This window comes from Neodiprion virginianus, chromosome 1, assembly GCF_021901495.1.
Source record: "Neodiprion virginianus isolate iyNeoVirg1 chromosome 1, iyNeoVirg1.1, whole genome shotgun sequence".
Lineage (NCBI taxonomy): Eukaryota > Metazoa > Arthropoda > Insecta > Hymenoptera > Diprionidae > Neodiprion > Neodiprion virginianus.
In genome coordinates, this window is record NC_060877.1 from 28,200,396 (window position 1) to 28,217,231 (window position 16,836).

Below are 16,836 nucleotides of genomic sequence, written 5' to 3' on the forward strand. Positions count from 1 at the left end.
CCAAAGCCGGATATTACTCAACTGATTGATGCGGCTGCGTTCATTGGCAATCTGTCAATTTATATGTGATTTTATTCCTGTTATCTTTCGATCTCAAACACAGCTAATTTGACACAAGAATGGCAATGTTATCACGTAATAACCCTGATTAAACTCTAAATACGGATCACGCCTCAATTTAATTGTAGTTGTGACAACTGCATAATCCTGGGGTACCGACGATTTTGTATCTATGACAAATGAAGAAATTAAATGATTTTTCATAAATGACCGCCATTCCTACTATGACGTTAGCTTAGTAATCTACCAATGAAGTGATTAATTGAAGGCCGTTACTCCAATGCCAGGAATGGCTGGAAGTAAAATGGATCCAATGCCAACCATCTTTTAGGCTGCGTTCACTCTTTAGATTATTCCGTGGACAAAAACAGAAATATATTTTTGTCTCATTTGCCGCCAAACCAACCTCCAAGTAGCGCGAAATAATTATTTGTCTGTTAAATTTATTAAAAAATATCCGAAACTCGTTTGATTTAACTTACCGTCTCACTTGAAATTGTTAGTCTCATCCTTTTGTGAATATCCAACAAACTTTAACGCCGTTCATACTCAATCATTAGCTTTCTAAAAATTTAATAATGGCCAAGGTACAACTCGCTAATGTAGCCGTTTTGGATAATCCTTCGCCTTTCTTGAATCCTTTCCAATTTGAAGTTACTTTCGAATGCATCGAAGAACTGAAAGAAGGTATGTATTTGAAAACGACACTGACGCTGTTGTTGCATATATAGATAATTCATGAATATCTCAAAGCATGCTAAAGTTGTTTGCAAAAACCTGGCAGAACATAACGATGAAAAGTCAGGCTAAAGAAAATCTGAACTCTTGACATTTGGCTGCGAAAGTTCAATCCCTCATTTCTGACATCCTTACTTGAGTCAACTAGGGCGAAAAAATTTTCGAAGCCAACTTTTATTACTGAGCTACTCAATGTGTAATTGATCTTCTATTTCATTTTTCAACAGATTTGGAATGGAAAATGATCTATGTTGGTAGTGCAGAGTCGGAAGAATTTGATCAGGTTCTCGATACAATTTACGTGGGACCCATTCCTGAGGGAAGACATATGTTTGTTTTTCAGGTAAGATTTTGTAAAATTCTTGTTTAAAACCAAATAAACACTCGGAAGAGTTATTTTATAATTTTATTCTCCATGCTGAAAGTGATAAACGCTTAAAGCGGCTTACCGTTTGGTAAAAGTTATGAAATAACCACCCCCGGTTGAAACCACAGTACTAATCTGATATCGGTTTTGAATATTTGAAATTTGTCTACCCGTATGTGATTAACAAGATTTATTTTTATGCATCTTTCACAATAAGTGGCAATATGAATATCCAAAGATTCCTACAGACATGTTTTTGAAATTTTAGATAGATACTTTGTTTGAATGTTCATTGAACCAAAAAAATGTATATGTTTAATAAAAATGGTGTGGAATAATAATTTTTACAATTCACTGTTAAATTTTGATTCAAACATAATTTAGGAACATTTGCAAAATAATGTTTTATGTCATCTTAAGTCGGCTGCAACCGCACAATGATGGTTACTGAGCCATCCCCTTCTTTACCCTGTACAAGCCAAAAATTGACTTCTGGGAACATACCCTATCAGGTATGGCGGGTGTAGGCAGTAATTATTAATTATTATTTACTCTGGTGTTTTCAAGAGATTAAGTGGTGTCTCCATTTTTCAAGAATAGCAAAACCGTGGTGGAGTTTTCTAAATTGACCAAAAACAATCGCTTTGAAAATCCCAAAATGTGGGATTGTTTGAAACACCTTTCTAGTTATTTATAATAACATTGATAACAGTATGTAAATCATTATAATAAAGTTACTATTTTTTAGTTCTTTGAAATAGTTTCAAAAAATCATTATCTTTCTGAAATTTTGAAGCTCCAATCCTGAACATTTGTCACAATGATAATTGAAGTATATACAATTGCTTATTCAGAATTTCCTGTATAATTGCCTTCCTCATGCGATAAAATAAAGTCCGGAGCCCCCCTTTTTAAGAAATTATATTTTACACTTAGAATGCCTGATATCTTTGAAGAAATTCTTATGACAACATTCTTATTTTATATCGGAACCCTATAAAAATGGTGTCAACTGAAGTGAGTTACTTTCTTAAAAATTGCTACTTCTCAGTTGAATCATTCACATTCAGCAATGGCATGTAATTTGTGTGAAATGAAAACTTGTCGATTCAATGAAGAAGAATCTTAATGCTAAAATGTTTCCTACAGGCGGACCCACCAGATGTCAGTCGAATTCCTGTAAATGACGCCTTAGGAGTGACTGTGGTTCTTTTAACGTGTTCATACCGGGGTCATGAATTTGTTCGTGTTGGTTACTTTATCAACAATGATTACACAGACACAGAATTGCGTGAAAATCCTCCCACCCAACCCCTGTTTGAGAAAGTTCAGAGAAATATACTTGGTGACAAACCACGAGTGACCCGGTTCAAAATAAATTGGGACGATGGAGTGAATTCAACTAGTGCCAATGTCTCCGATAGTATGGCAGAGCAAACAATGGAAGAAACTACGCAAGATACCCCGTCGTCTACCTTAGGTTTCACAGAAAACACACAAAACAGTATGGAAGTGATGTGAAATTGATGCGCTAGAGACAGAACATTTAGGTGTTTATCATTTATCTTTACCAAGCTCTTTATCTGCTAATGTACATTAGTTTCAAGTGTTTTCGAATTTCGCGCAACTTTTGTATTGTTTTATTCCATATAGTACTATACATTAACAAACATTGATAGATCTATTGCAGAAAGTTATACGAAACTGAGAAAAACATATTTGAACAGTACAAGGTTTACTAATAAATTGTTAGTCGTAAATATTGAATGCAATGGACAGTTATTTAGCGCAATTGCAATAGCATGTACACATTTGAATTACTGTATGAAACGAAATTTTCTAGTAATCGATGACCGACAAAGTATTAAAATTTGCCTTTCTTTGTAATGAAGAAAAATGGTTTGTTGGTTGGGGCACAGATTATAGTTACCTTAACTTGTCATTGACCACATCTGCAAAAATTGCCCTAGTCTTATTTGCAGACCCGTCTTATCTAACTGATTGTCAAAAAACACCCTTTACTTTTTGGTTTGTCATGTATTCTATCAGAGAATTTTTTGAATGGACCAGAAATCATTTCTTCATAATCAAAAGCACAAGTTTTTCAGTGTTGAAAGGTTATTACGTTTCATCATTTATCAAGGTAATAATTGAATTGGTCGTCAAAATGCTGTGATTCAATAATTTGCAAGTTAGTTCTGGAACGTGGAAGCCATGCAGTGATGATGGAAATGTGAATTTTTGCACCAATTTGGTTTTAGATTCTTCTGTGAAGATATTTCAACCGAGTGGTGTTTATTCTTTATTTCTTTATTTTTTCGAAATATTTGAGCCTGTTGACGCTGTTGAGACAACTTGCTTAAAATACTATTTCACATTTAAGAAGTAAAGTTTAGTATTTAAGCTATAGTTTTGTTCGTTCATGTAAATACATTGAAATAAAATGTGATGTTATCTTTCCTACTTGAACGTAAGTGATAAACATAATAAAACTATTTTTTATTCTTGAGATGTAGTTGTAAAGGGTAATTTTTTCATGTTCGTTATGATTTCTGCTATTCACAAAAATAAATCGAAAACATCACTGTTACTGCGAACTATTAGATAAAATTTTATTAAATTTTGAATTCTCCATTGAATTGTTATCAATACACACTTTACATCATTGACTACGAAATATATTTTGAAAATCGGAAGGTTCTCTGACCTGGTAAATTCACCAGATATGAGGGTTTTCCCCAAAACTGGCCTTGGCATCGCATTCGAACATTTCAATATAGAATGTAGCGGTAAGAGAATTTACTATTATAAATATTGAGTTGGTAAATAGCTTAGTTCGGTATTTACTTCGGTCTCGGAATACTAGTTTATTCTTTTTTATATTCGTATTCATACACAAAGATTTACATCATTTGACGCAATTGTTAAATTTAAACAAATTACACATTTGTTAAATAAGTGTATGCGCACTATTGAAAATCTCAAAGTACTATGTAAGTCGATACAGATCGTAAAAGTTAAGACCCTTTGCTGTTGATGTCAATGAAAGACACATTTAGGTATCACGTTGATGCCACCATAGTTTTGAATATTTCACACCGATAAATCTGTGCTTTCCAGTCTGTGAAGAAATTTTTTAATTTAATACCGCACTTTTTGCAGTACATCTCGAATCTGGAAATTCTTCACTACGATATATAACAAAATGAAGACAACTAAACATTACTAATATTATACAGGGTGAGCTTTTTGTCTTGAGGCATCAAAATATCTCAAGAAATACGCATTGTACAAAGAAATGTTCGAGACTAAAACTGTTTGATTTTGATGGGGAAAACTAACCCCGTAAAATTCAACCCTCCACCCCAACCCCTGAGGGCGTGAGGGGTAGTAACTTTGAAATCTCAAATGGAAATCACTATTTTTTATTGCAGATTCAAATTGCCCATGAGAAAATACACAAGTTTTATTCGAAATTTTTTTTTCGATCGGATACAGATGGCGCTGTAATTCTTAAAAATCAAATTTTTCATGAAGTAGTACGTGTTAAACGGTTCCAAGAATACGATTTGGAAACTATCGGATTACTTGTTTTTGAATGATCTTTCACATCATGTTCTCAAAGGGGTGAAGTTTATCAAGAAGTGCCAACGACTCGTGAGAACATGATTCAGCGAATCAGAAATGCTTGTGCGAAAATAACACCAGAGACACTTCTCAGTTGTGTACAATCATTCGAAGCGCGGATCAACAAATGCATCGAAGTGGAAGGTCCCCATTTTGAGAACTTGATGTGAAAGATCACACAAAAACAAGCAATCCGATAGTTTCCAAATCGTACTCTTGGAACCGTTTAACACGTACTACTTCATGAAAAATTTGATTTTTAATAATTACAGCGCCATTTGTATCCGTTGAAAAAGAAATTTCGAATAAAACTTGTGTATTTTCTCATGGACAATTTGAATCTGCAATAAAAAATAGTGGTTTCCATTTGAGATTTCAAAGTTACTACCCCTCACGCCCTCAGGGGTTGGGGTGGAGGGTTGAATTTTACGGGGTTAGTTTTCCCCATCAAAATCAAACAGTTTTAGTCTCGAACATTTCTTTGTACAATGCGTATTTCTTGAGATATTTTGATGTCTCAAGATAAAAAACTCACCCTGTATATATGTCCGCCCAGTATTTTTTAACGTGGTATCCCCAGTAGGTCTATTCCACCGAGAATAATTATAATAGCCGTAAACGTAGATGACGTAGAGCATGAACTGCTCATCTCTTCTACCGTCTATGGTTTGTCTGTTGTACGCCCGGTTTGTAAGACTGAACGTATACCCGGTCAGTCTCAATCCATCTGAATCTCCTATTGCCTGTGTACATAAGAGAAATATAGATATTCTTACCGCGATTCGTTCTATCTTTTGTTACAGTGGCACGCATTTTTTGCCTAGAACAGCAATCTATGCTTACTGCCTGTACCTACTAATAGCATTTTTCGCACAAGATCAGGCAGAGAAACAATAGCTGAAACGCAAAGGTAAACAGTTAGTAGAATAATCTGGCCTGAATCGTTTCAAACCCTCGTTAGCCTTATTTTTCTGTCGGTAAATGCTTTTGCTGGATTCTGAATAGCTCCGATTATTCATTCAGAAATTACAAAAACATTGCGACCAGTTCAGCTTCTGCATTTTGTTTTCAAAAATCAAACGCCAGGGTCAAAACTAATTCAGATATTCACTAACTTTGATCAATCTAGTTGCAATTTATTTCTATAATCAGTTGTAAGATCACATCATTTTATTAATTTTTCGTAATCAAAATCCATATCCCCTGTGTTAAACATCTGCAATTTTAACGTTATATATTATGCCATCATTGGAAAATATTATCGATTACATTATCAAGCGAGAATGATTTGGATTTTTTCATACCTGTTACTGTTCCGCAACAAACTTATTTGTCCAGCTATTGCTGATGTCTTTCAAGATTCATTAATTAACAGGGTCTTTCAATTCATAGAATCACTACAATCAATCAACATTATTGCAGTTTGTTCCCGTAATTAGGTATGATATTTTATCCCGTATTTTATTAACAAGGTAACTTTAAAATCGATCGAGGCAGCATTCCAATTAAACTATAGTTTGAATTCGTTTTATCAGAATGTTAGAAAGAAAACCGCAACAGAAGATTATCGGAGAATTAAAAGTCCGCCCGAGAGCAATCTCAATCTGTCAGTAACGCTGAAGCTAAAGTTGCACGAACGAATGAAATTCGGAGACTGTTTTGAATTTAATAATTCGTTTTTTCACAAGCAACACGTCTACGATTCCGATATCAATTACCGAGTGTGAGTTTCTCGATAGTCACTGACTAAATTACGCCAGGAAAGTGCCAGGCGAGTTGTGCGCAAAGTACTCAGATGCTTATCAAATTCGGCTGAATACAAATATGCGTATAAATAAATGAAGAATGAGTAAATATTGTTATGGACTCATAAATATTTTATCTATCCAGTGAAATATACCGGATTCTTTCTCGATACGATTGATTGGAAACGGTGAATCCTTTGGGTAAACCCAGTTCAGCTTTTCGACGGAGATACAACTAGTAGATGATAGACAATTATTTGCAGCAAATTTTGAACTTACAAGGTTCACCAACTTCTTATTCATGCGAAAGTTTGTGATTTGTTCAATTTCGAGCACTACACTGGCACCTTGCTATGGTAAATATGCTCTGCATTGTCCACTGCTTCCGTGATGCTTGACCGAGGATATACATCGTAAGTGGTAGGAGAATTCAAACTTCGCCTGACGTCGCATGTTGCGGTAATCCTCTAAACATTTGATCGCTTTGCGCGTAGCTTACGTGGTGTTTTCACCCGGTCGTTGAGACCATAGAGATATCTCGAATATTCCTGTAAATGACGCGTTAGGAGCGTAAGCAACGGCGTAAGCATCCCGTAAACTGATTTGAATCGGTTCTCTAAAGGACGGAAGATAATAATTCTCTCGCCCCTCTGTCGCTCTACTCATGGAATGGGGGCCACGAGAGGGGAAAAATAGCTTGGCGGGTGCGTGCAGCTACCCCCACTCCATGGATAGAGCGGTAGAGAGGGCGGGGCGGGAGAATTATTGTCTTCAGTTCTTCAAAGAACTAACTTAACTCTCTTCTGAGCGCCGTGCGGCATCAGTCGTTTCCAAGGAATCCGAGCGAGATCACGCGCTCTCAGTATCAGTTCGATATTCAGACCGCGTTGTTCAGGTCGTGATACGTTGTTCGATCAGTGTATTTCCACAATACTAATCTGTGAATAACACATGAGAAGCATTGTGTAGCCTGAAGAAAAACCGAGTTACTGAAACAAAAAACATCCTGCAAACTTTGAAAGTGAATTTCGTGTCCCGAGTTTTCATTGTTTTGTGTAACTTCAGATTTCAGTGATGTCTCTCTTTGACTCTGTGCGCCGAGTGTAAATTTTCTTATTTATTAGCTGATTTTCGGCAAATGCGCAGCTGCATTCTTTAGCAAGTTTATTCAGTCGGTTCAAACAGACCAGCTACAGCACAAAAAGCAAGTGTAGAATCGAGTGTTATTGTGGTGCGGATTTTTGGATTATAAGAGATTAGTGAAGATCTGAATTATGTAAAAAGTGCGTCACTTCATCAATAAACCTGAGATCCTGCAAGAACCACTACATGTAAAAGTGTGAAGCAGCCCAGAGTTGAGGTAACAATACTTATTTTAATTATTGATTAATAATTCAAAGTGGTACATATAAAGCCGAACTTTTGTTCTTGCATAACATGCAATGCATAAGTATGAAACTAGACAACAGTAATAATTAATTTGAAAACTGAAATGCCAATTTGCTAAATTAATTCAAGTGTTCTGTTTTGTTTTTCCCAGATTTAAGCAGAGACTTCCGAGTAACTTTTCCATTTCTCGGCAACGTTGGTGAGTTTGCACGTATAGGTTACGGGTATTTCCCTGGGATTCCTCTGTCACGTGGCGTGGCGGTAACAATTGTTACACAAATCTTCGATTTCTTAGCTGCATGGATAGGCTCTTTCGCGATCGCAAAGTGCTTGACTTTCAGTCGAATAATTTTTTTTGCTCAATTAAATTTACTGTTGCTTACTTAAAGTTAGAAATTTTTCACGTTGCTAAAAATGGAATGAGCATCGCGACAGGTAACCATCGCTTACACGGCACTCGCGAGATCGAATTGTGTTTCGTAAGTGATGTAATAATCTACGTTTGAATTTACCGATGATGTCGTTTAAGTGATGGGTTCACCTGAGGTTTGAACATATTCAATTCTTCATATTATTCTTAAATCGGCAAAATTCCAAAGTCTGGCATAACGTAACGTAGTCAATTTGTATCTTATATATCATTTTCAATTTTTTAACAGCCTACAAGTATTGATCAACTGCAGGTTTAGCTCGCTTAGAAAAATGCTACTTGGCATACAGGATGTTTTTAATCAATTTTACAAAATGTTAATGTACCGATAGTCCGCCAATATTTAATAAAATAATACGTACAATATTAGGGTTGGCGGGATACAACCGCTATACTGTATTCTGAGTAGGCAGACTATGATGCAAAAACATTTTGCTCCTAACAGGTAACCAACGAAAATGTAAGTCAGTGACCACGGCGCAAATGATGAAGACTGATGTGTGTTGGAAAAATTGGAGAATCGTTTAGATCGAATATAGGTAACCGGGTAGGTAGGTGGACGTTTTGGGATGCGTCGCGGGGTTTATGCATGTGTGTGTGAGTCTCCTTTCCGTTGGGCGGTTCCGTTGTGGGAAACAGGCAAGGGTAAGAAGGTCGCGATGTGCCGTGATGTTACAAACTTTTGTAATCTACAGCGTCAAACGATCATAGATATTTTTTTCCCAAAAGACTCCGTATTCGAATCTCTCGACTATCTGTAAGCATTTGAATATTAATGAAATTGAATTTCCTATTTCTTGTCACTGCAACCATTTTTCAATGGTTATTCAATTCAATTATTTAGTCATTACCGATCATTATTCCATTAAGTTGATCTCTGTGATCGTTTGAATGGGCAAAACGCATCTCTGGACCATCTATCGCGTTCCGTGGTACGCTAGATGGGGAGAGATGCTGAGCTCGAAGACTTCGCGTCGAAGAGGACCGCCGACCGTCACGCCACACAATAATGCATGCCCTCCTCCAACCTCACTCCCAATTTCGATTTGTAATCTGAGAAGAACAATCCACATAGCAATGTATCTAATTCAAAAAGATGCAGATGTGGATTGGGTTTCTACAGAATTTTTGGGACAAGTCCCAGATAGTACAATTTTTTTGACAGTTTAATCTGTCGCGCCTTTTTGCGCGTAGATTAATCACAACAATTGGACGCAGCTTATTGCGCGTAAATTAATAACGGGAACCAGGCACGATTTTTGCGCATCGATTTTGCAAACAGTATATAAAAGAGTTACGCACTCCCGATGTGCTGATCTTTCAGCTCATAGGTCAATTTTTTGACGAATAATAATGTTTTCAGGTCCACGCAGCCTTTTTGCGCGTGGACTTGATACCTTTCAGTTATGAGAGAAAGCGCGGCATTCGAAAACCGGCGCTCATCGCGCCGAAATACTCGTTTAACTGATCATATTATTTTCTCTTTCAGGGCTACAAAACCAATTTTTCAACAAATGCACTGAGAATTATAGATTTTTCAGTCGGAAAAGATATTCACTTTAATAACTCAAAGCAGAAAGCGATGTCAATTCAAAAAATTCAGAATTTTTTGATTCATCAACACAATGAATAATTCAAGTAACGAATATTAGAGCGAATATCATGTCGGATTTGACCCATTTTTTGTCATTGTATGGACTTATGTGATTGTGCTAACCATAACTTCGTCTGTTTAAGTTAATGAAATTTTTTCTTGTCTTAGATAATCACTCCTTTGTCCAATCTAGCTAATCGAACCTTTATCTGGTTCAGGTAATAAAACCTTTGTGTGTTTCAGCTAACCAAACTTTTTGTTTGTTTCAGCTAATCAAACTTTCGATCCATTTCAGCTAATCAAACCTTTTGTCTATTTCAGCTCGTAAAACCTTTGTCTGTTTCAGCTAACCAAACTTTTTGTCTGTTTCAGCTAATCAAACCTTTTGTCTGTTTCAGCTAATCAAACCTTTTGTCTGTTTCAGCTAATCAAATTTTCTGTTTCTTTCAGCTAATAAACCTTTTGTCTGTTTCAGCTAATCAAATTTTCTGTTTCTTTCAGCTAATAAACCTTTTGTCTGTTTCAGCTAATCAAATTTTCTGTTTCTTTCAGCTAATAAACCTTTTGTCTGTTTCAGCTAACCAAACTATTGTCTGTTTCAGCTAATCAAACATTTTGACTGTTTCAGCTAATCTAAACCTCTTGCCTGTTTCAGCTAATCGAATCTTATATCTGTTTCAACTAATTAATTTGTCTCTTTTTTCGTCAATAATATTTTTTATTTATCTAAGCTAAGTATATTTTTGCCTGTATCGACATATGTCACTAATTGCATTTTCATCCGTTCCAGGTAACTGAATTTTATTGACTATACTGAAAAGTTAAAGTTTCATTTTTTAGACTTAGGTCTCGTTTAGGTCTGGTTCAGGGTCAGTCATCTTGTTCTCAACGATATATAGATTTAGCGATGTAGTTCAGAATCGTCATGATCACAAAGTGTGGTAAAATTTATTAAGCTCTAATTTTTTTTCAATGGTTTTATAGCCTTTTATTCTCGAACGTTTTAGTGTCAGTCTTTTTTTCTCGAGTCGCTCATAGGTCATGTTCGGTTTGTATTTCACTGTAGAATTATATAGATCTGTCGTATTTTGGAGGTTGTGCTTATTCTATTACGATGTGTTTCCATTTTCTCAAAGATTTCTGCATCGTCTTCCGATAGGGAAATGACAACGTCATACAGCGATTCGTGTTTTCTATCTTGGTTTAGTTGTTAATTGTTTTGCATATGTACCAGGTTTCCCATTTTAGTGATTATCTCATACCTCATAAGAAAAAAAAACTCCTGCTCGAACATCCAAAGTCAATCACCGTTCGCCTACAAGATAAAAACAATTACTCTTTATCCATAATTAAAACGGTCATCTTTCATCGTTATGTTATAAGGTTACATGAACTGAAAAATTTCGAATACACTGCGAATATACGCGAGAACTAATTGATTGTGAAAAACAATTTACCATAATTAACATGCGAAAAAAGCCATCTGCAATTTTTCGAAGAACGTAAGATCGATCTTGCAAGTATTCTTCGTGGAGTAGGCCTACTGGGGATACCACGTGAAAAAAAACGCGCTGGGTGCTCTACCGCTTGCGGTGGTGTGGAAACGAGCATAAGTGAAATTATTTTCACTGGCTAAATACTAACATATTGTAGTTTTTCAAATGACAATTTTATTCTTGCGTGAATTTAACTCATTGTCAATAAAAATCATGCTTCGATAATGTGTAACGCATGTGCAATCGTAATACCTTAGCGGACAGAGTCGCAATCTAACCAGCTAATATGAGTAAAAGTTGAAAAAAGAATCTTGATCATTTAAAAAAACTTTTAAAATTAGTTTTGTGATAATGATTACCTGAGGTTCATCGGGTTTGTTACAGCATGGACTCAAACATTAGTAACGATCGAGTCTTGCATAATTTCCAAAAAATATTTATAAGTAGTATTTTTGTGTAGAAAGGTTTGGGTTCTCCACTGTAAATAAACTGTATTTATTAAGTTAAGAAATAAAAAAAAGTAATATTCAGTTAAGAAATTATATTTATACGTCAGCTGCATCTTCTTTTGGAATGAAGATACGAGCGTTGACTGAAGATACACATTATTATATTCACTTAACGGTACGAGTTAAGCATTAAACATGCGTACTGAAATTACATAAGGTACATACAGGAACAACTATATATCTCCATCCTTTGATCAATTTCTTCGACTATGTCTCCCATCCTTTTTATCAATTAGAAAAGGTTTCTACCTCGGTTAACAGTAAACCAAGTGTATGTTTATTGTGCATCTATTTAGATAAAAATTTTTTTGTCGATGCGTTGGAGTGATATTGATATTGCTGAATTTTGCTCAAATAAATTTGCGTAGTTGAAAAATATACGGCGTCCATACGGGGTTATATGAAAATTTCAGTCTGTACCTTTCGTCATTCCATAGGCATAATAATATTCGACTCTGCATTATCTCGATACGTATTTCGCGTCAGAGGGCGTTACTAACAATAAGTCGGGGACAAGAAAAACCCAAGTGAGGCTCTCTCAGGCTCTGCACTCGTTCAACACAAACTCTGGTTGTGACACTCCGTTCATACTCCTCCTGACTTTCCATGTTCAATGCATGTCACATGAAATACGCACACACACGCCATATCTGCAGCTGGCTGTTTCGTGAATCCCTACTGAGTCATATTGTATATTTGACAGTTATTGGATGCATGGATTGGATGGATTTGGGATTTTGGACATGACGCAATTTTGGTAACTAAACAATAAAATAAAGACGTTGGAACGTAGATAAGCCATGGAGAATATGCTAACGTTAGAAGCATGTCTAGTGCGCCTGGGGAAGTCTCGTAATAACAGTTATATCATTTCATTTCTAATAACGACAATAACAACGGTAGTCTAACCTCGAAATTCATTGCATGTATTTTTCCGGGTATACTAGTAATTAATGGCTCGAATCACTGCGTGGTTTATTCTGGTCTTATCAGTTACGTATAATTTAGAGCCATTCTTCTACCATATAAAACTGATGAAACAATAATCTCGGACATAGAAGTAAGTATGTTTCTAGTTAATGTCACAATGAGCGTAAGTACATTTATATTTCTTGATTTAGAAATTTCATGCCGTTATCAACAATACAACAAATACACAACCACTGTGCCTTTATTCCTGACCTTCAAAGTTGCTTCGTCTTGTTGCTCATATTGAAAGCATGTTACAGAACTTGGAACAGTGTGTTATGATTTTTTTCCTTAAAGATTAGCTACATTGATCAGGAAGATTCATTTTGGGTAAAATTAAAGTGGAATTATGGCAAATTGTTTTTCAGATTCCAGTTGAGATTGAAGCCATTGACAAGAATTGATCGAAAAGTGATTACAAAGTGACAATTATTACGCACCATAATGGACAGAACAAGGGTATTAGATTTGTCACGCCCACGACTAGATTCCACGAATGAAGTTATTGACCTGACTGGTGATTCTCCGGTTATGAATTCAGTGCAACCGAGAATTATGCATACTCGTAGTATCATGCAAAGACCATTACGAACACCATTAACGTACCACTTGCTGAGACATTTAGGGACATCTGAAAGTCCACCTAATATGCCAAGAAACATGTCTAACTTTGAAGGACACATACCAATATCTCAGAATAATCTTGAGGATCTAACCAGACCGCCGCGAGATGTTATCAATTTCCAAAGGCGCTTGTTGCCACCCCAGGAGCCAACAAGTCTTCCAAGATTTATGCCTCAGCTTCATCTCTATCCATCTTATACAGAAGGAATTTACACGCCGGATGATCCCTTCATTCAGTGAGTTGTTCTATTCAGTCAGTTCAATAAGTCATTGGCAACGAAACTACGGTATAGACATGTATCTAATCATGTTTTTTCTAAGAACTTACACTTATCTTTATTTTTCACCTCAAAAAGAGTTATGTAGCGATCAAAGACAATAAAGTTTTGTGAGAAGTTGGAAGCCATAATTAGTGAATAGTTTGCATAACAACAATCAATACTATTTTTGGGTATTACTTTTACCTTGCTTCTGTTACAGATTCAATAAAGACAAAATTTTTTAGCAGAGCTTTCTATTCAATTATAATTCTGTTCCTTTGCGGTATATGTTGGAATCTTAAAGTCTTCCAAATTTCAAACCTTCAGATCTCATTGATCATGACAAATATTCGAACTAATTTGATCGTTTTCAGAAAATTAATCCTATGAATTCTTACTATGCATATTGTCCTTAATTCAAAAGTAGGCAAAAAAAAATTTGTATCTACGTTATGATCTCGTTAAATTTCTTATCAACAAAGCTAGACATTATTAAATTTCTATCCAGTTTTAATTATCTGTATTATATTCACCATTCATTTTATGGTGTCCAGATTACTTACATTCAATATTTTTATTGCAGAGTTATTGACCCAGAAGAACCTCAATCAGCAGTTAATTCAATTGCTAATGAAGAAGAGTTCAGAGACATCAACAGTTCACCACCATTTGAAGAATATAGCACAACTGTACCCTGCATAAATGATTCCTCCAGCGGAGAACAAACTGTTTTAAGTTGCCCAATTTGTTTTGAACCATTATGTGCACAGCAAAAACCAATGACTACAACATGTGGGCATATATTTTGCGCAATGTGCCTGAAAAAGACACTCCACGGATCTAGAAATAAAACTTGTCCTAAATGTAATGCACCCGTTAAGATTAAATCTTGTATCAGACTTTATTTTTGAGTATGTTTGCAGGAATGTAATTATAACATTTAAAGTTGCTTCTGAATGATATTAATTGCTATTTGCAGATCTTCATTGTTATTCGTATTATCTTCATATTGACAGAAAAAAAATTCTTAGAGATATAATACAAAATTTTATAATGTACATTAAACGTCAAATTGTAAGTTCATCGTTTCTTCGGTATGAATTTTTTTAGAAATATGTTTTCCGCGGTACAACAAGAAAAAGGGTATTTCTACCGATCTGATTCATTTAGTTGTAAATAAATTGTTTTTTTCTTGAAATTTTTATGTTTTATAATATACCAAGCTGATCGTAAAAATATAATATGTATACTGCATACGGTACTATTTATGTTTATTAAACTTGAGTTTCTGATTGTATTATAGTGAATCCTGATAAATCTATTACGAAATTCAGCTGAAATGAATACACCACAGTGGCCATTCGTCAGGTAAAACCTTAAAATTAGAGAATTTTTTCCTGTTTTTTTGTGGCCACGATGTACACGCCAAGTGTTACCGAATTTCATGTTGCTTTATTATGACTTGTCTGCTTCTTTTAGTTTTGAGATTAACTCGATTTCATCTTTGAAAGATGATTGCGCGGAGTAAAAGTGTACTAGCATATCCGAACTACAAGTATAATTGCTGATAATTCATATTTTTAAAATATTATTTTATACCTTACAACATCACCTGTCTGTAATTATATCCTAGACTGTGCATTACTAACAATAAATTTAACACGTGAATATTGGTTAATAAATTCCTATACATCAAATTTCGCTACACTTAAATATTTCAAGATTCTTGTACCCAGACGTCTCGAATTTTTGCTAATATATTATAGGTCTGAGAAAAACGGATCGGCATGTGTCCTTGCTGTAAAATGTATGTTTATAAAATTCCTGCGTTGCGTCATATTATATTTGAGCAATAGTGTGGTGTTTGCGCAATGGATCATCAATTAATTGGACACGTATATTGCAATGCGAATTTCGTTATATGCATTTGAAATATAGAGTAGTGCAAATTCATTTCACCTTGACATACTAAACTTCGATTCCACGTCTGCGACCCACATTTGACATCTATTTCAGTAAATGGAAAAATATCTCACAATCAAACGTATTGAGAAAAGATAATACCACCTGACCTTCGTCGAATGTAATTTTTCAATTGACTGAATTTGGCAAATTTCTAGCCAACGATTGTAATGATAATGAATCCTGTTGTATCGATAATTTTTTAATACTCAAATTGACTGATCAGCTTCAGTTCGTTGGACTTCGAACTGGATTTATCGCCATCAGATCGATACTATTTTCTCGACTAAATTTATTTCAATATCTAACTGAGATTCGGACGAGATTAACAAGATATTAATCTCATCGACTAGATTTCGGGTAACAAAAGGAGGAGGATGTAGAAAATCACATTTTCTTCGTGCTGACAAGCATTGCAATAATCTTCCAACCAATAAACTGCAGATTCAATCTGATTTAATTGATGTCAATGTTCCGTTGTATATACCACCTTCGATTCATATTCTATAAGCGTCTTATTATTACCAGACGCAAAGGAGATAAGAGTTCTTCGTTTTTGCCACTCACCGATTCGAAATTAGATCTCGCTTGGACCACGATGATATTTGGAGTACGTAACGTACGTCTTCATTTCGGATGTAAATAATACGATATTACACCTGATTTTATAAAACGCGAAATTTTTTATCAAAATCTCCAACTCGAAGTAAAGTTTCTGTTTCAATTAACGACGATTTCCAATAATTTCAGATTTTTGCTAACCAATTGCTTAACGTTTCAAGCTTGTGATTTCGGCACTGAAGATATTTCTAACAAAATATTTTTAATAAGGTTTTAGAGTAATTATTCGAAAACAATGCAAATCCAACTTATAATCGGCCGACAAGGTCTCTGAATGTTCGAGTACCTAAGAATATAAATATGAAGTACTTACATTAAAAGTTCAAGTAATGAAGTATATTATGCCTACACGTATCGTCACATATCTTCCTCTCGATAAAAAGATGATAATATAATACGCGCCTTCTGAATTTGCTAATATTCGATCGAGCGAATCAATCTTAAC

General features: G+C 35.1%; 2 protein-coding genes across 3 annotated transcripts; both read left to right on the forward strand.

Moving 5' to 3' along the window:
• The first annotated feature begins 405 nt into the window (after nt 1-405).
• On the forward strand, nt 406-3,674 carry LOC124310207 (histone chaperone asf1). The gene is made up of 3 exons (XM_046774012.1): nt 406-747; nt 1,026-1,141; nt 2,315-3,674. Exons 1-3 carry the CDS (start codon nt 639-641, stop codon nt 2,684-2,686), a joined length of 597 nt encoding a protein of 198 aa, XP_046629968.1. The 5' UTR covers nt 406-638; the 3' UTR covers nt 2,687-3,674.
• An 8,824-nt stretch (nt 3,675-12,498) lies between these two features.
• LOC124296779 (uncharacterized) lies at nt 12,499-14,981 on the forward strand. 2 transcript variants are annotated; one of them, XM_046747131.1, is made up of 3 exons: nt 12,499-12,712; nt 13,293-13,784; nt 14,392-14,981. In XM_046747131.1, exons 2-3 carry the CDS (start codon nt 13,369-13,371, stop codon nt 14,717-14,719), a joined length of 744 nt encoding a protein of 247 aa, XP_046603087.1. In that variant the 5' UTR covers nt 12,499-12,712; nt 13,293-13,368; the 3' UTR covers nt 14,720-14,981. The 2 variants fall into 2 exon arrangements, with proteins under 2 accessions (XP_046603087.1, XP_046603088.1); XM_046747132.1 differs by lacking the exon at nt 12,499-12,712 and adding an exon at nt 12,732-13,015.
• The last annotated feature ends 1,855 nt before the right edge of the window (nt 14,982-16,836 follow it).

Bases quoted from the DNA above. Each gene is read 5' to 3' on its own strand.
- LOC124310207 (XM_046774012.1), top strand. From the start codon at position 639: ATGGCCAAGGTACAACTCGCTAATGTAGCCGTTTTGGATAATCCTTCG. The intron at 748-1,025 runs GTATGTATTTGA...ATTTTTCAACAG, and splicing joins CATCGAAGAACTGAAAGAAG to ATTTGGAATGGAAAATGATC. The intron at 1,142-2,314 runs GTAAGATTTTGT...TGTTTCCTACAG, and splicing joins GACATATGTTTGTTTTTCAG to GCGGACCCACCAGATGTCAG.
- LOC124296779 (XM_046747131.1), top strand. From the start codon at position 13,369: ATGGACAGAACAAGGGTATTAGATTTGTCACGCCCACGACTAGATTCC. The intron at 13,785-14,391 runs GTGAGTTGTTCT...TTTTTATTGCAG, and splicing joins CCGGATGATCCCTTCATTCA to AGTTATTGACCCAGAAGAAC.